At 40.4% G+C, this 20,227-nt stretch overlaps 2 protein-coding genes and 1 pseudogene across 2 annotated transcripts; all 3 read left to right on the forward strand.

Moving 5' to 3' along the window:
• Nucleotides 1–435: 435 nt before the first annotated feature.
• LOC104947875 (tetraspanin-8 pseudogene) lies at nt 436–1,373 on the forward strand (annotated as a pseudogene).
• Nucleotides 1,374–2,006: 633 nt separating this feature from the next.
• On the forward strand, nt 2,007–20,117 carry LOC104951908 (antho-RFamide neuropeptides-like). Its single transcript, XM_010778647.1, has 4 exons — nt 2,007–2,048; nt 3,379–3,639; nt 3,697–3,796; nt 20,002–20,117. The coding sequence occupies exons 1-4, from the start codon at nt 2,007–2,009 to the stop codon at nt 20,115–20,117; spliced, it is 519 nt and encodes a 172-aa protein (XP_010776949.1).
• LOC104947887 (tetraspanin-8-like) lies at nt 4,229–5,200 on the forward strand. The gene has a single exon (XM_010774002.1). The coding sequence runs from the start codon at nt 4,338–4,340 to the stop codon at nt 5,031–5,033; it is 696 nt and encodes a 231-aa protein (XP_010772304.1). The 5' UTR covers nt 4,229–4,337; the 3' UTR covers nt 5,034–5,200.
• Nucleotides 20,118–20,227: the final 110 nt, after the last annotated feature.

Consider the following 20,227-nt stretch of genomic DNA (forward strand, 5'->3'; position numbering starts at 1 on the left):
ACCCCACTGATGTCGTTGTGTCCCTCAGCAAGACACTTCACCCCAAATTGCTCCTGTGGGGATTGCCCACAGTATTGAGTATACTAAGTCGCTTTGGATAAAAGCGTCTAACAAGTAACATGTAATGTAACATGAAAGTGATTTTTGATGAGTTTTCTTTGTTTAATATCATAAAATGCTGAGTCTTACTTCTTCCGTACTTTTTGTTTTTTTTAGTAAAAGACACATGAAAAGTGATACAAATTCATAGGAAAGAAAATATCAGATTAAGATATTTTCTAATCATTTTTTGTTATATTTCAAAGATTTGTTTTCCCTCCATGCCATTGTTTTAGTAACAACAGTCTCCCTAAGGGATGATGTGATAGCAACAGGAGGTGCTGTGATTGGATAGTTTGAAAACTCGGAGGACATATTTTCTTAACTCCACCACATAGGTTTTCTTTGTTCTTTACTTTCAACAAGGAGATCCTTATCAACCTGAACACACCCCCAACAAAGAGGCAAATGTTCCCACCCCTATTTAAGCAGCATCTCCCAGCTGCAGGGAGACTCTCATTAAGCCTCATGGTTGAGGATTTGAACCTCCTGGCACAATGGCAGTCAGCAAGCTCGTCAAATACCTTCTCTTCAACTTCAACTTATGGTTTTTCGTGGGAGGAATTGGTATTTTCAGTTTCTCTGCATTTGTCAGGATCAACAAAGCAGACTTCCAGATCACAGATGAGCTTCTCCCAGCCGTAGACCTCCTGATTTTTGTCGGTGCCATGACCGTGGCTTTTGGCTTCCTGGGCTGCTGTGGAGTTCTTCAAGAGAGCCGCTGCCTGCTAGCCATTTTCTTCAAGGGCTTGCTGGTGATGTTCCTCATGCTGTTGTCTGTAGGAGTGCTAGGAGCCATATCGAGAACTGCATCTGCCCAGGAGATGTTGAAGGAACACATGAAAGATCTGCTACCGCTCAGCAAACAGCCGCAAGATTTTCAGGCGTCGTTTCAGATTGTGGAGGTGACCGGGTTCTGTTGCGGTTTCTTCAGTGGACATCATGATTGGGGAAATGCCAAAGCGGTGCCGCCCTCTTGTAACTGCAGAGGCTTCACCAGAAACTGCACTGTTTTGGAAGAACGTAGGATCTATGCGACACCGTGTATGACGTACTATATGACGTGGTTGGACAGGGTATCAGTAACCCTCATGGGCATTGCGTCTGGATTTGGAATCTTGATGATCCTGGCCATGATTTTCTCAATGATCATGTTCTGTCAGCTGCGTGATGGAAATAAAAGGTTCTTTCTTTCTTTCTAAAGTGTTCATCACAACGGAACTTTACCTGTGTTTATCAAAGGACAAAGCATCCTGTTTGTGTTGAATGCTTTTCTACTGGGCTCTGCCTCACTTTACATTTTATTTTTTTAAAACCGTTTTTCAACAATTGTTTTTAACCTGTTTTATGCAGCTTTTCTGGTTAATTCTTTTTAATATTTTTCTAGTTCTCTACCTGTGTTTTTAATTCTTGTTTTACTTTTATGTATGCAACACGACAACAAGTCAAATTCCTCGTACGTGTAAACCTACCTGGTAATAACCCTGTTTCTGATTCTAATAAACATTTTAACTGTGGAAAAAGCAGTTTTATTAAATGTTAATTGATAAATTGTAGGTTTCTTCATATGTGTAGCAAAACTTGTGTAAATCCTCCCAAATTAATACTGTTTTGTATGTACTGCCCTTAACTAAGTGAATATTTAAAAAAGGTCGAACCTAGCTCCACCTTAAAGTAACTTACTTGTATTAGCCAACTATAAACAACTATATCTTAAAAATGCCAAAAGTATGTGAAACTGTGTGTATTAAACTGATGGGGGAGGGGGCCGGAGAGAAGGAAGTCTATGCAAAATGTGTGCGTGTGTGCAGGCTGAAAGATGCAAGATAACAAATTTGTTATTCGGAGCAGTTCGTACCAGACACCAAATCGCTGCGACAGGCCATCGTTTTTGTATCTCCCAATAGATGACCCCTCTGGGAGGAGCATCCGACACAACTCCTCCCGTTGTAATTACATGTATCCCTGTTGTGTCCTTTGTCCGGTCTCTTTGTTTTCATGCTGCCAAGATATTAAGATCTAGCAGCAATAGGACCAGAGCAGGGGTACTTTAAATTGTATTGTTGTTTTTTTACCATTAAAACAGATTATTGTTTATCCTTTATCCTGGTGCTTCGAATTCCTTCTTTTATAATTTAACCAGCTCATCAAGGGACGTTCGGAGCCGAGGTGGGCTTCAGACCACCGTCCTCAGCGCTCCAACACTGTATATGTATTTGTTACATTTGAATGATTTCCTGTCCCTCTTTCTTTTTTTTCTTTAAACTTTATTTTAAACTATTTGGGCAGTACATAATATACACAGGTTACATTAATAATACACATAACACACAATGCATAAATATATAAATAACATAAACAGAGAGCACGTCTATATTCCAGTGAGACTCAGTTCGGTCACAGACTCAACATTTGTCCAGGGTTTTTCTTCTTAGTTTGTTGATAAGTTGTCCCACATAAGGCGACCTTTTATGGCACATGTTTGCTCTTTATCTATTATTTGATCTAGTATATCTGTTAATCTATTCATTATTATTTGTGCTAGTATCTTATAATCAGTATTCATTATAGTTAAATGTCTGTAATTATCTATATCACATTCTTATCTATGTCTTCTGATACTGGATTAAAATCCCCACCTAATATCCGCCCTTGCAAAAAAAAAATCCTGGGATTATGTCCCTTCTTCTAATAATAGTTATGTCTTTTTCTTTGAAGAAAATACCAACTCCGTCAGCTCTATTCTCTCAGATGGATATAATACTTTTTCCTTTATGCCACATTTTACACACATCAGCATCACTGGTGGTAATCAGTCTAAGTTCTCGCGTAAAGAGGAATAAATAATTAGTGTTTAATAAATATTTAATTTTCCTTTGTCGAAAGTCTTTTAGACTGAACACCACGTGTATTCCAGGTAGCGACATTTAAGAAGCTCATATTGGTTTATAAAATGAACCATGGTGATTTATTTACATTTGCCCGTTTTTCCTTTAAGTTCAAGTTTCTACTTGCAGGTCTCTTTTTTGAGACCTCAGACGGGGCTTCCCCCTGAGCCTCCCTCGGTCGGGGGGTCTGGATATTCCGGAGTTGGTGAGAAGGACCCCGAGTTACTCTCAGGGGGCGAGTAGAGGGGAATGCTGACTCGCTGACCAGCTGTAAGGCTGACAGGGCTGGAATCAGAGCTTGGGCTTTCACTGTCAGAACTGTACTCACTCTCTACATCACTGTCAATGATTAATCTACCCTCACCTGACCGGGATGGACAGTCGTCTTTAGGAGTTGAAGGTTGTTGATCATCAGGGAGAGGGAGATCCTTGCTGGCAGGACGACGATCAGGCTGCTGCTGGGCTGCTGGATGAGGACCAGGACCAGGCTGCTGCTGGGCTGAAGGACGAGGACCAGGCTGCTTCTGGGCTGAAGGACGAGGACCAGGACCAGGCTGCTTCTGGGAAGGACGAGGACCAGGCTGCTTCTGGGCTGAAGGACGAGGACCAGGACCAGGCTGCTTCTGGGCAGAAGGACGAGGACCAGGACCAGGCTGGGCAGAAGGACGAGGACCAGGCTGCTGCTGCTGGGCAGAAGGACGAGGACCAGGCTGCTTCTGGGCTGAAGGACGAGGACCAGGACCAGGCTGCTTCTGGGCTGAAGGACGAGGACCAGGACCAGGCGGCTTCTGGGCTGAAGGACGAGGACCAGAATGTTTTTAATGTATTTATTGTCAAAGCATTTCATATATTCATTGCTATCGGGATGTTAAGAGCATTCCATGGAATATAACAAAAAACGTTTCTGAAATAAATTACATACCCCACCTTTAATCTTTTTACTTTCATTCTTGTTTGTTTTTTTAAAGTAATGGCCACATGAAAAGTAATACATATTCAAAGGAAAATAACCTTTGGATTTAGATATTTTCTTATATTTATTTGTTACATTTGAATGATTTCCTGTCCCTCCATGCCATGACATTGTTTGAGTAACAACAGTCTCCCTAAGTGTTTGTGTGATAGCACCGGGAGGTTCTGTGATTGGATAGCTTGAATAATTGGGAGGACAACTTTTCTTAACTCCACCAGGTCAGTTTTCTCTGTTCTCTGCTTCAACAAGGTGATCCCCAATAACCTGAACACGCCCCCAACAAAGAGTCAAAGGTTCCCACCCCTATTTAAGCAGCAGCACCCAGCTGCAGGGAGACTCTCATTTAGCCTCATGGTTGAGTTGAACCTCCTGGCACAATGGCAGTCAGCAAGCTCGTCAAATACCTTCTCTTCAACTTCAACCTTTTGTTTTTCCTGGGAGGAATTGGTATTCTCAGTTTCTCTGCATATGTCAGGATCAACAAAGCAGACTTCCAGATCACAGCTGAGCTTCTCCCAGCCGTAAACCTCCTGATTTTTGTTGGTGCCATGACCATGGCATTTGGCTTCCTGGGCTGCTGTGGAGCACTTCACGAGAGCTGCTGCCTGCTGGCCATTTTCTTCATGGGCCTGCTGGTAATGTTCCTCATGCTGTTGTCTGTGGGAGTGCTGGGAGCCATATCGAGAACTGCATCTTCCCAGGGGATTGTAAAGAAACACATGAAAGATCTGCTACCGCTCAGCGAACAGCCTGAAGATTTTCAGCTTGCCTTTCAGGATGTGGAAAGGACCAGTTTTTGTTGCGGTTTCTTTGTTGGACATCTTGATTGGGGAAACGCCACAGTGGTGCCAGACTCCTGTAACTGCACGGACACCTCTAGAAACTGCACTCTTTTGGAAGCACGTGAGATCTTTGGGACACCGTGTATGACATACATTTTCACGTGGTTGGACAGATTATCAGAAACCCTCATAGGCATTGCGTTTGGGTTTGGCATTTTGATGATCCTGGGCATGATTTTCTCATTAGTCCTGCTCTGTCAAATAAATTCTGGACTCAAAAGTTTAATTTAAAATGTTCATCACAAGGCCTGAACTTTACCTGTGTTTATCAAAGGACAAGGCATCATGTTCATGTTAAATGCTTCTTTATTGGGCTCTGCCTCATTGTACATTTTTTTTACTGTTACATTTCTTATTAAACATTTTAACTATGAACAAAGTTTGATTTTATTCATGGAAATTGCTAAATTGTAAGTCCATAAGTTTCTTTCTTTTGTGTTGCAGATCTTACATAAATCCTCATCAATTAATACATTTTTGGAAGTACTGCACTATTATCTGTATTTAAAAAGGTTAACACCTAGCTCCACCTTTTTAACTTTAATGCATGAGCAATGACAAATCAATTTAAATGACATTATACTGTAGCAGCCTTTGTTTTCAGCAGATTGAAGTAAATGTTATTACATTTTGCTGATAAAACTTTACTATTAAGTATCATTTTCAACATGGGACTTATTTCCCCTGTTGGTTAAACGCACATGTGTGTTGGGTGGAATCAGCTTGGTGATTACATTCACCTGTCAACTCATCTGACTTCACTAAGTGGGGAGGAATCTATGCTCTTTAAAAAGGGAGGTCTGAAAAGGTTTGTAAACAACACAGGTGTTGATTTTTCTAATGCTGAGAGTAAACCTTTCTGCATTTTAAAAACAAAGCATTAGTTGACTCAAGTGGGAAGATAAGGACTGCTGGTTTCAGACATGTATCCCTAGACAAATTCACACTGTTGTATTTGGATGTAACTAAAGTATATTCAGGGTAATCATACAATAAAACCAGATGCTGCAGAGGAGGAAACATTCATAAAATGTTTTTATTTCCTTTTGGCATAGACTGTCCTTCCATCCTTAAAATTCTACAGTACTGGCTACACACCCTGGCATACACTCACGGAAACTAGGTCACAAAAATGTATGCCTGGCTAATATGGTGCATAAATTCAGAACCATAAATAAAAGTGGGAGAAGACTCCAACTCCATAAATTAAAACAAAAACATTTGGAAAATCTGCACTTAAATACTTTTGAGTAAACTATTCCACGAATAAAAATGATTTAAGCTGGTAACCCTCCATTACATCAATGTTGAGCTTTGGAGATACTTTTATTTGAACATTACATTTATGAGCATTTGTTGGAGAGCAGGAGTCAATGAAATAAAAAAACACATTTGTAAACTTTCCTCCGTGTTAAGCTTTTGCTCTGTTCTGAATCACCCTGACTACCAGAATGGTCTGTTTATGGAAGAAATTGCTCATTCTTTTTCAAATCACGTTGAGTTAATTTAATATAGAAACCAGAACAACATGTTTTGGAAACCCCCCTTTTCTTAAAACCTAAAATGTTCCCTCTTTGTTCAGCAAAACATCGACCAGTTTGATATTGTAATTAATTTGTGAAACTTGTGATTTTTTTCAGTCAAGTGGTTTTTCTTGATGGATTTGGAAAGATTTCCTACATTTTATCTCAACAATTCAAGTTGGTCTTGTCGTCTTCCAAGACCCTGCCTCTCCCGTTTACTGAGATTGTTTGACATATGTTGTGACGCAAAACCACAGACTACTATTAGTATTTAAAGTACCTTCAATTACATGTGTTCTTATAATCCTTATCCACATGCCATGTTTTTTTATCATGAATTTGGGATTGAGAATATAATTTCCTAAATACAAAAAGGAGGATGTCCGATGTAACACGCAATTCTAAATAAAGGCACCGATGCAGTTTATGAAACGTTAAACTATGTGTTGCAATTATCTGATAAAGACTGAACCACTGAAGTTACAGCAAATAGTTTTCAGATTACCTCAAGTGTTAACCTCACCTCATCTACTGTATCTCATAAGCTAAAAAGGAAATTCACATTGGAAGAGTAGTAGGTTTTATTTATTTATATTGTAAAAACAAAGTGTATTAAATTATATATTTAATAACAGTGCTTTCATCAGGCCCGGTTCAAGAACAAAATGACTCAGGGTGCATCTGAGGTTAGAGAGGGTGCAGTGGTAAAGTGCTATTTTTATATATGGGGAGTGGACCTAACAAGAAGATTTTTTTTTAAATATTGAAGTTAAAAGCATGGTGGTGCACTTTGAGAGCAAAATGAAGAGATCTACGGATCTATGTGCTCTTTGCTTTATTCATGCCTTCCCAGTCCCTTATCACGTACAAGAGCATGGCGCCAGTTGTTGTAGCCAGTTGTGGTGAAGGCATCTGACTTACTTGAACCGAAATGTCTACATGCATAGCAGAAGATGGCATCTTTTTACATGAATATTCCAGCCAAGAGCTGCAAAATGAGTGCCTTACCCCACTGTCAGGCGAGTTGGGTACTTTTTTAAATATACCTGGGCAGGCTCTGTTTTGCCGAGGTCCTCTGGCACTTGTGGGCCGCTGAGGGGTGGCGGTGTTTGGGGCAACAAAGACGGCTGCTCCGCCTCCGTGGGCGAGGCGGGCAAAGCCGGCGAGTCGGGCGTTAGTGTCCATGACAGTGGCCGCGGGTAACGTAATGTCCCCATGATCTGAACTGTTATTACCTGCAGTATGCAGTGTTACTGCTGGCGATAAGGGCTGGTTGTTTTAACCATTTTCTGATGTCCATCATTGACTGCTGTATAAGCATCTTGCAGATGATGAACGTGCAGCGGCACAGATCACACGTACCTGACATGATAACGTTACTTACCGTTTAAATTGATCAAATAAATGCAGCAGACAATGTTATTTAACCACAATTATACTATATTCTTCTTATTATTATTATGTATATTATATTTTTCACTTTTCATTTTTTTCACTTTTCATTTTTCAAATGAGGGTGCATAACGACTCAACTGAGGGTGCAATGCACCCTTATGCACCCCCGTAGAAGCGGGCCTGGCTTTCATTCACCTGCATCCATTGCTTTCCCCCCCTGGCTGTAAAGGTAACACTGACATATTATCACCTTCTGAAAGTGTTTATGGGTTGACAAACTGTTGCAGATCCAGCAGACACAGACCAACACACTCATTCAAAGACCTGCTCCGTTTGTCTAATTGTTTACTTGTATATCTGGCTTTGATGCAGCAAATACTTCACTATTGAGAGCTTTCTTGTTAAAAACAGGAACAGGCAAAGCTGATGAGTGTAGTGAGAATAAACCCAAACAATAAAGTTAAGGGCCATTAAACCAAAACGGTCCTTAGAGCTTAGGGGAAATTATGCATTTGTGGCCATTTTCTGTGGATTTTTAGACCCAAGCAGCTTCTTTCACATCACACATAGTCATTTATTTAATTGTTAACACGGAAATAATGATCAGCTTGCGATGGGCGGAACAAGGCATTCAATAACTCTCTTTGAGTACAGATTGCAAACTATGTCCAAAAGACAAACAGACACATTATCCAAGAGTGACATTGTTTACGTGGTTTAAACTACAATGTGTTTGCCGTGGTGAAAGCAGTAACTAACAGCATTGTTCCATTAAAACATCATTTCAAGTTTCAATTGTTTATTTAAAGTGTTATTTTTCTTAGGACTGAATAAATACTATCCAAGCTATGGTTCCTTGGTATTATTATATTTAGTTAAGACTTAACAGTTGAGGTTGAGCACAAAGGAGCACACCACAAGCACAAATGCAGAAATCTCTCTTGTGAAATTACTCAAAAAATTGTGTTTTCAGGTAGTAGCCCCTTGCTCATAAGAATCCAGTTGAGCAAAAATGTGTCAGAGCTTTTAATGGAAGAACTGAATTAGGTTTACACTTCAGCTGACGCTCAAATTCAGGTTTACTTACTGTGCCAAAAACAGTTCTCATGACTGTTGATTGATACATGGAGATTTAAATGGTGACCTTTTGGGTTCCAGACAGCTCCTCTTAATCTTAAAACCCTCCGACTATGATTTTGTTTGATGTCTTTTCCCCCCTCACAGCTCACCTGCAAGGAAAACAAATGATTCCCTTCACAGCTTTAATCATGCATGTGTCAGCCTTGGAATTCAGGCAATTCTTTCGTTCCATTTCTCTAATGAAAGATGAATTTATGGCGCAGTCGCATTAAACAACCATTCATATCACCTGAGTCCCATGACAAAATATAAGTTATGTCTTCAGTACCTGGGGAGTGATGAATATGGGTCAAAATGAATAGTTTCACGCCAGAACAAGATGTGCACTCAGTTTGAAAAAGTGACGCCTTCCTTATCCATAAATGTTTTTATTGGAATGAAAGGAAAACGTTTAAGCCCTTTTAACAAACTAGCTTTGCCAACAAAATATTTGAACTAAATGTATTCTCCCCACATAATTAAATCTCTTTACATGTCTTGTTAAATTAACCATTCACATACACTTTCACAATCACAATGGATATTAGATATTAGATCAATATTGTAAGAAAATAAAGATAATTTAAGTGATACCTGCCTTAACTAAAATAAAATGCTTTAAGAGCTTTGTCACAAATAATGAGCCTATTTTCTCACAATTAGACCAATCTTACCACTGCTTACAACCAGTAGAGGAATGTAACTACATAACCTTACATATTTTGGTACATGTACTTTACTTAAATATTTCACTTTAGACTATTTCATTCTTCCACACCATTATATTTCAGAGGGAAATAAACTGCACCTATATTTGACATAGCTGCTGGGTTATTTTTACATTAAAAACATATGACACGCTTGAGAGCAGTTCCCACTACCCAGAAGTATACAAAGTCACTAAAATTGGCTCCACATTGAGGAACTACAACATCAAAACCATTGACAGTAAATTATAAAAATAGTAAACTTTTTATATTAATATACATTTGACGAAAATATGTATTTACATTTTGGAATTAGGAGTTTAACTTGTACTTTTTGATTGGGGGATTTATTGGCATACATGGGCTATTTCCATGCTGGGTGTAGTCACAGTGATTGGTGATTGCGTTCACCTTATCAGAGTACTCCATCCCCCACTGTCTAAAAAGAACTGGCTGTTCTTGCTGAAGAGGAACAAAAGGAAAGGAAAGGAATACTTCTTTGGTTAAATTGTAATGCAAAGAGGGACCACCTGGAATGTGCTCTTTCAGCCTTTAGTGAATGTCCCCACTGGGTCCCATAAATAAAGATTCTTCCAAATGTCTTCCGGGGATGCGTGGTTGGCTTGCTTATTTATTCCGAGAGGCAATTGCATTTTTCCTGATACCTTCGTTCCTGCCACAGGCGAAGTATGCACGGGCATGAGCAAAGGTAAACAAGGACAGTTCAAAGTCTCTGCATATGTCCCACTTCTGTGTGCCTGTTAGTATTTCCTGAAGGTGAAACTTAGTGGCGCTACGTGATCAGACTTTAAAACAAACAGCGGCTTCATAAATTATACATCGAGGGTCACACAAATATCTGAATCACTTATTTCTCCATTTTTATTAATGAAGAAATAGGCTTCAAAATCACATTGTCCCTGTATTGACGTCTCTTAGTTACAATAGCCCGACAAATTTGAAATGTTAATAACTATTCAGGGACAAATACATTTGATTATTTATTTGTCATGGACATCAAGGCTTTCTTATAGATCATTGCTATGGAACAATTAATTATTTCCAATGGTGCTTTCATTATGTTAAATCCTTTTGGGTAAAAAGATCAAAACAACTGCCAAAACAAAGCATTTAAATTACTAACCAAGTACCTGGATTTATGGATTTATTAACAATGTTGTACTAGAAGATTTGTTTCCACTTTTTGCTAGACAGAAAAACATATCAATTGTCCCTTGCTAGTTGTTTTCAGTCTGCTTCGCTGAGTGACTGTGTTCCTATAGTTTTCATATTCTATTTCATCCTGTCTCTGTGTTGAGCTGCTTTCCCAGCGCTAAATCGAGCCTGTTATTTGTTCTCCTCACAGAGCCAAGCCTTGGCCCACTACAAGGGCACAAAACATGCCAAGAAGCTAAAAGCCCTGGACTCTCCGAAGAGTAAGCTCAAAGGCTCAGTGGTCACCAAGGAAACCACCAACCAAGAGATCGCCAAGGGCATCAACACCTCGCAGGTCCCCATCGGCACCGACAGGAAAAGTTTGTGTTTTCCTGCCTGCTGCACATTCCCCAACACATGTTCTTTGTTGTGGTCTTTTTATAGCTGCTGCCATTGTTGAGGATGAACGTTGGACCCCAAAAAAAACACCTTTTTGGCATTTTACATTTGCTGCAAACAACATGCAATCACTTTAGGACCTGGACACTGTTGATTAAATCACAACCCTGTGTTGGCTGGTCTGCCAACGGCTGGCTGCTGACTTATTGAATTTGTAGAGTTGTAGAGAAGAATTAGGCAGGGCCTGATTATGCCTCGAACAAAACGTTTGTTGGATTGTCCTGATCACAACCAGCACTCTAGGAAAAAACTAAGCTCCGTTATTCATTGTGTTTGTTCGATGCAGCGTCAAAATGCCACGTTTTCTTCAGTCTGCAGTCTGAATGCAACTATGCAGTATTGTGTTGAACACCCTCTTTGTTCTACTTTTGTCACCTTTTTATTTGTTAAGCTTGTACTTGCCATGCATGCCTTTCAGGAGAGACTTTCTAAAAGGGTGTGACATTATCGATTGGCTGTACAATTCACTGCAGAAACACAATAGCCATAGAGATCTGGGAAGGAGGTCAAGGTGGCAGCCAGTGGGGATGCATTTCATCCTTTAAATGTAATCAGGTTAAACCTTCAGAGTTGTTGGAAGACATGCGCTACACACTAGTTTGTTTGAAGCATACTGAAATCTTCATCTTGCTGCCACTTATATAACCGCCTGCTCCAGAAGTCATGCCTCCTATATTGGATGTGTACCTACCTTTTATCCCTTTTCCTAATTGCATTTGAGTTTTTGCACATTGTTGTGCCGTGACAGTGTGTAACTTAATATTCATCACGTAGCAGACAGGTGGCTGTTTAAATCCAGTTATCTTGGCCAGGTGTCTGACGAAAAACATTTCTATTCTCGGCGGGATTCCTACTTTAAAACATGTTGAAAAAGTAAACAAACAAGAACTGCATCTTCAGTTACCTGACAGGAACCAGATGCAGATTATTTTAAATGATTTTATCTGCAGTGTTTCACTTTGGTTCTGTGGAAGATAACATCTGCCGAGGAGCCCTGCTCTCACGACCTCCTCCCCTTTAATGCTCTTTAAGCTGCTTGTTATAATGTCATGAAATGGGCCCAATGAAAGTCTTCCCCTTCATCTGTAGCAATAGACTTTTAAAGGGATTGGAAACACATTGAGCCATCACACTCTGGGATTAATTTCACCTCTGCCCATGTCTTCTTCCAATGTTCCACACATTTTTCAATTAGGAGCACATTTCTGTAGCTCAATGTGCACCATGACCTATTTGTCAAGTCGGACCTATTCCTGCTTAACGCTTGAGGTGAAAACTGAGCCATTAAACGGTTCTTATGCTCTAAACCGGTCTTCATACGATGTCTCTGAAGGGAAGGTTCTGGTTCATAAATGCTAAAAATATTAATATATGTTCTTCTCCTGAGTTCAAAGAGACAACCAGTATTTAACTTTACATATTCAACCTCATAGGTCACAGTCTTATGGTATTTTAAGAGCTTTATACCTGGCAGCATTCTGTCTCGCATCCCAGAGTTACTAAACTGCCATACTGTCAGACCGTTAAGTGGAGCAATTTGCACTTAAGCAACCCCTGAGCTAATCCGCACTGCAGTTAACCAACATTTACCGTAAGAGAGCTTTCAGGTGACGTTATGCTCCCTTCGGCGGCCATCTACAAGGTCTCTAGAGCCACTTTCACACATGCACTGCAACCCTGAAATTATCCAAAAATTACCCGGAGGAGCTGTAAGTGAGAACGCAAGTACCCCAAACATTTGGACTGGACTTGAAACAGCCTTTATCCTGCAACCTTAGTATACGTCCGAAGTGCAATTATGCCCATGTGTGAATATAACCGCTCATTCCCTGATAAATTCTCTGTTAGCGAATGAACGTGTTGATGGTGTTGTTTCCATGCAGCATTTCCAAAAGCCGCTACGTGGCCGCGGTGTAGGCAGATCTGCGTCCTTCTTGCCTCCTGCATGCTCTACACCGGCTACGCAGACCCCGCCCCCTTGCCTAACATTTCGATAAAAAAAAGCGACTGGCTATACTTCAAGAACATTTTATTTCAAAAACATTGTGTTCACAGTTCATACCCAATAAAAAGTGTGTATAGTAATGATTGTTGGGTTGGATAGTTTGGCTTTAGAAGCAAATTCCAAACATTATACAATTAAAGAAGATGTACGGAACATTGTGTAGGGATGAGTAAGTGTTTGGTAGGATGAACGTGAACAATCTTGTTTAATGAGTGCTTTCTTTGTAAAAAATATACTGTAAGTTCACAGATGGAGTCGGAACCAGGCTTCCAGTTATTAGGCTTTAATAACTCTTATTGTCTTTGAGGATCACAGGTACAGATATAGCTTGTAGGTTCACCCTCACACACTTCACTCAACTCACACACACACCTTTATAACCCAGACTACGTCACAACTTCCCGCCCTCCCCCGTCTGCTCCCCCAACCACAGGCCCGCACCTCAACCAGCATCACAGTACAGCTCTATGATTGGCAGAGAGATGGGGAATACCTGAGTGACACCCTCAGCATCCTATCAGAGTCGCTACAATACATTTTCATTAAATATTAGATACATGACTCCAGTAAACTTGAACCTTTCAAAGGATCACATTTTGCAGAATATAGCTGCTAGCTCGTTTTCACTCATATGTATACAACCACATTAAGGCTGTGAACTGAGGGGTGTTCATGTGCTGTGGGAACCCTGAGCGTTGAAGACTCAGTAACTAACTAGGCAGATTTTAAGTTTAAATGAAAGAAGCATTCTACTAAACAATGTAAAGCAAATATGTTCCAATGGAAATGTAATGCAGCCCACATATCCAATTAAGCCCAATATATTTATAGAAGCATACGTAATAGAAGATTAAATAATACGTTCATGACTTACTCCAACAACACAACACATTCATGACTGGAGTGCTTAACAGATTGTTTCTGCACTAAGATAGCCATCTGTAATCCGTAGTGCACTATATCTGACATTAAACATGCACTTAAAAAAAATATCAAATTGTAAACACATTAAATACAGACGGAGAACTCAAGAGACCTTAAACAACAAGCCTTCATAACCAAACAGACAAATAGCTATTAATCATTTCGGTGCCCTTAAAAACCCCCGGCATATTTCTGCACCATCTCACTATCGTATCTACAGTGCACGGGGGCGGCGGATTGTCACAAATGGCACTGGGTAATGAATATTAATGTGCTCAGATGTCAGAGGAATTAATTGTCGAGGCGGGTAAATGCTGCATTATCTGTAATGCTGAAATATTTGACGGTATGTCAGTGGCACCAAACTGGCTCTAATGAAAAGCACAGTTCAGGGAAGAGTAATGGCCATATTGACAGTAGGCAGAATCAACAGGGAGGGAGAATATTACCTTTTCAGACTCGGCTTTCAATAGGTTTGTTTTGCTCTAACATTACCGGAGAAAAACACATTTTGGTATGTAATCATTGTATTTCAAAACACAACATATCCATGCAGGGAACAATGCTGGGTAATTGCTCCGTTTTTGTCACAGAAAGAAACCTGATTGTGTCAATCAGGGGCTGTTTGTTAACAAGAGCTCGAATCACATTTTATGTTGGTTTAAGGTAAACATTTAAGTTTTCTTGTGGTCTAAAAAAAAGTTTTAAGAATTGTGAAACAGATAAATGAAGTGTAATCATCATTAAGTGTAGCTGTTTAGTTGCACATTATTTGTTTTATATTGATCTAACAATGAACTTGTCAATCTGCTCCTAGTGGCCTTGTTCATATTTGGGGGGTGTCTGGAGATTTTAACTCTCAAACAGTGCATGCTGGGAAGTCTGCTATATTACATTAAAGACATAACATTGTTAGACTCGCAATGGACAGTTCAAAAGAAAGGATACAAATACATACCGAGTAAGACAGAGTTTTTTAATCTACACATTCTTCTTCCTTGTCAAACCCTGGTGTCTACATTACCCACAATGCAACTCGACCACCAACAGTTCTAATTGTATGAAAATGAAAACTAGAAATTGAATTAATTGAAAGTTTTTACATTAAGCTGAAGCTTAGTGGATTCCTGTATGATGGTAGGCATAATATTTTCTATGTGTTATTATATTATCTAATGGAAGTCTCTGTAACAAGAGATGCAACAAAAACAAATTGCTAGAGTTAACATTAACAACTCCTTACACAACGTAATGGAGGTAAATCAAAAGTGTCCATTTAGTCCATCTGCTCAGGGCAGTTGAAGTTGTTGTGCGAAGAACATAAGTGCATCATCGGGGAATAATGACTCTGCATGAAAGATGGTAATCATAGGGTCGATTTCATCAAATGCGCCGAGCATCCGCGTTCTTTACTCCACCGTTGAACTTGTGTGTGTTGAATTGAGATGGATGGACAGCTGGACATAGTGAGATAGTATTAGCCGGGTGACTCAGCGGCCGCCTGTCAAGTTTGTGTGTTGTGTGTGTGTGTGTGTGTGTGTGTGTGTGTGTGTGTGTGTGTGTGTGTGTGTGTGTGTGTGTGTGTGTGTGTGTGTGTCCTTACACCAGTGCCAGAGAGTAGAGATAGAGGGGGAGAGAGAAATGCCCACAGCACAGCCCGCCATCTCTCAGTTCCAGTCCAGTGCCTGAGGAAATGTACCCTGATATTAGCTATTAAAGAGCAGATTGTCAGGGGAGCCATGCCAGCACTGACAGCAGCTGTACAATGCAGCCGGCTGCAGGGAGCCAGGAGGCTATCTGAGGCTTTTTCCCTCCACACAGCCATCTTCCTCAGGTCCCCATCGGATGCCGACGCCCTCTGCCACCCTTGCCGCACCCTCTTCCACCCAAAGAAAAAACTGCCTTTCTGTCTAACTTCGTAGCTGCGCACTGGGTCGGAAAAAGCGCCTACAGGCAGACGTCAGACAGGCAGCAAACCTGATGAGTGTGTGATTGGCTTTATACCTGTGCGATGCTTCAAATGTTCTATTTGAGAGGATTTTGGATGCTGTAACTGAAACTTCCCAACAGAAATTAGTCGCGGATCATTTGGCTCGGAGGAAATTGGAAAGGGATAAATCAGTTCAAATTCGATTCAGTGACTCCTGCCGCTTGTAAAATATCTGAGATAATGTCGCTTTTTCCCCTTCAACAAGAAAGATTATTGCAAGCGTGGATGCACACTTATTTGTGAATGCAAATTTCTTACCTTATCAATCTTTTATTTTAGGAATATTCAACTGTGACTGTTTTCTCATTTATTCGCTTGTAATACTGACAAGAAGGGAGGCGGGCGGGATCATAGCCGTCGAATGTGATTTGACAGAACTCAAGAGCCATGAGGGATTTCTGTCCTTTAAGTTGTGACGGCATATAATAAGGCCCAATCATTTTAATTAAAGGGCTTGATCCAGCTTCATTGAGAAAGGTAATCAGATCAGTAGGGAGTCCTGTGATTGCCTGAAAGCCTAAGTAGAGTGGAAGGGTTTCAGAGCGCCGTTTCTCGTCTATCGCCAAAGCAAATCTCTGGGGAGAGGTGTGAGAGGCTGAGGTACAAATGGAGGAATGAAAAGAGGCAGTGTCCTATCTCCAAGGGTCGCAGCACCTGTCCTGATCTTTTCTCTCTTTTGATTCTTTCCATCTTTGTTGCCTTCACCACTCCTAGCCTCTACATTTCTTGCTCTTTAATTGTGTCCCATACTCGATTACTCTCTTTCAATGTTATCTCTCCCCTAACCTTCTCACGTCCCTTACCCACTTCCACCCCTTTTCCTTTCACCCCATTTCACAAACGTTCAATGTTGTTCTCTGCTTCAAAGTTTGCTTACTTTCCAGTTTCACTTTCATTTAACTTTTCTCTTTTTATAGCTCCATCCTTCCAAATCTATCCTCCTTTCTTCTTGTTGCTTATCCTCTTCAGTTACCTGGCCTTCCTATGTCTTTTTCGTCCTCCTAATTTTTCTGTCGGGACTTGCTTGCCCATACCAACTTTAGATTGATCGCAGTCATTACCTCCATTAATGAGAGGGGATTGAGTTCTTAACTGGGCTTTGCAGAGCCAGCCAGGTCACACGGACTGGGGATACAGATGACTGGAGGTTTCCCAGAGTGCATGGCGTCCTAGGAAAGCCAAAGTACACTTTAATCACCTGCCCTTCCAATGGCAAATAGCTCTTTAATGACACTTTGGTAGATGGGTTCACCCCAACACAAGGGCAAAGACATGCATGTCTTAACATGGCTTCACCAACCAGCCTTTGTTATAAGCAGGCAGATAAAGACACAACCTTGTTTTGCTCTTGTTGATCGATTCATATGTTAAGCTTCTTTGCTCGGTTAGACAGAGATTAAATAGCTATCAGCTCTGACTTGTGTAGTCCTTACTGGCAATGGAATTAAAAGAAATACTAGTGGCAAATTTGCTTGCATATGAAGGCCCATTTAGACAATATACTCTAATGACAGGGGGGGTTCTTGTAAGCCTAGCTTAGAACCATGAAGATCTCATATATGCCAAACATTTTGTGTCAAAAGTGTCTTCTAACGACTCCAAAGCTGTTTTTACACATCATTCAAATGAAATGATTTCAAATTTTTATGGGAAATACAATTATTTGCTATATTGCTGCCAATTAGATGAGAGGAATGCTGATACTCTCAAGTCTGTGCGTTGAGATGGAGCCAAGAATCGATTAGCCTATTAGCATAAAGACTGGAAGGATGGAGAAACAGCTAGCTTACCATGGCTCTGTAAAGTGAAATATATGCCTAACAACATTTCTAGAGCTGCCCATTTTTATGTGTCTGTTTGATCAGAAAATATCAGAAATGTCCACTTGACCAGTTTGGGTTTTACAAGAGAATTATGAATGTATAGGTGTTTCGCTATTTATCATTGAGAAGTTTGGGGAGTTAAGAAGACATTTTGACACAGCAAACATGGTGGTTTATCATCCTTGCACAGTTTTGACACCTATTCGATTTGTTGATAAATTGTATACTTGTTTTAGCACACTCACTATTAAACGCTTAGGAGACACCATTCACTGATGGAGACTGAGAAATTGAATATCTCAGTAAAAAAGCCAGTCAGTGGAAGCTGAGATATTCAAAATGGAACTTTTTAGAAGAATACATCCAATAAAAGTTTTGGAAGGGGTTTTCCCCTTACATTCAGTCTCTGTGCTAAGATAGGCTCAACATATCATGGAGCCATCTGCTGAATTCATATTAAATAAATTGCTATTGTTCTTCGCATTCCACAAATCACAGCAAATAAGCATATTGTCAAAATGTTGTTAATAGCACCAAAACAATTTACCATTCCCCAACTGCTCGTTTCTGATCAGAACCCTGTGTCAATGCAGTCAGTCTTTTCCAGAGAAACATTATATTTCCCAGCTGCTTATAAATGAAAGAGGAAAAATGAGGGCCATCTTCAAAAAGAAACGGTCAAACACATCACGGCACCAACACATTATCCCTAACAATGACCAGAGAATATGCCAAAAGCAGTTAAATAACAATTCACAGGCAAAACATTGCTGGCTCACATCACCACCAAAACCTTTACTTACACTTTTCTGGAAACACACACAGCCTGGTGTCCGTGCCATTGAAAAGCTGCCCAGAGAAGCAGGTGTGATGGCAGCTTTAAGCTCGTTGGTGAGCACGGTGAAATCGAGTGAGCTAATCTCTGTGATTTCAGGTTGTTTTGAAGCCTGGCACACAAGAGCCGACACGGAGTAGGTGGTTGCTAATTGCAGGGGGCGAAGAGGTCACTGCCGCTCTGCTCAAGGCATAAACATTATTCATCAAGAGTGACAAGGTCAGCCACATCATAAATAGTTCACAGATTAATTATTGTTCTATTGGTAATGGCTTGGGCTTGATCTGACATGTTAATGTACATTACACTAAGGTCATTGATGTCGTTTGTTATTTGGGTTTAATAGTAACTGATGATATCAACCTACCCGGAAATATGTATTGCTTTCGCTAAAGTACAAATGTGGGAGTGCTGATGTCTTCTTTCCATTGTTTGTATCAATATTAATGTGATTTTATTAAATCTAAGAATAGCCGTTTTGGATAAGAAGATCTGTATAGATTGTCTGGCTCTTGCGTGTAGCGTATTCAGCCTTATCTCAATTTAAACAGAACATATATTACGCACAACTAATAACTGAAGTCACTGACCCCCTTCTCAGAGTCCAGAGTCTTTAAATAAATGTTCCAGTCATGGCATTGAGTGTGACAGCCTGGCCTTTTTTTTTTTTGGCCTAATGGCCTTTTCATGCCATATGTTCTTCTTAAGATCAGTTCACAGTCAGTGTCCACTGAAAGCACACAGATAAACGGGTAGAGGTCAATTAGTTATCGCTACACAACATTGCATGACCAACGATCAATCCTCTGATGGCAACCTTAATCTATAGATGCCCTTGCTTAAGGTCATCTGGTCAGGTGATGGACAGATACTCTCTAGGGCACTCTAAACAGTATAAAATAACTGCTGCAGAAACACTGGGAGATTGAAAAAAGAAGCCGCTTAATGCACTCTTATTCACAATCCCATGAAATCCAGTTTATCATTTTAAATATAGAGATATTAACAGTACCTCCAAATCTGAGGCCATGGTTCTCAGCAGGAAACCGATGGACTGTCCACTCCAAGCAGGGAATGAGTCCTTACCCCAAGTGAAGGAGTTCAAGTATCTCGGCCAGAAGGCAAAGCTCTCTGTCTACCGGGCCATTTTCGTTCCTACCCTCACCTATGGTCATGAAGGATGGGTCATGACTGAAAGAACGAGATCACGGGTACAAGCGGCCGAGATGGGTTTTCTCCGCAGGGTGGCTGGTGCAGAAGGACGAGGACCAGGCTGCTGCTGGGCAGAAGGNCAGTAGCATTCTGAACACCCTGGCAGTTTTTTCAAGTGACTCACTGAAGCCCAAAATATGTAAGGGCGAAAGTTTAAGGACTACTTGAAAAACACCCACCCCCATACACACACACACATATTCACCTACACACATTACATTACAATGCATTTAGCTGACGCTTTTATTCAAAGTGACTTACAATAAGTGCAATAAACC

The sequence above is a fragment of the Notothenia coriiceps genome, unplaced genomic scaffold (genome assembly GCF_000735185.1).
Source record: "Notothenia coriiceps isolate Sejong01 unplaced genomic scaffold, NC01 NC01_scaffold00000339, whole genome shotgun sequence".
NCBI lineage: Eukaryota > Metazoa > Chordata > Actinopteri > Perciformes > Nototheniidae > Notothenia > Notothenia coriiceps.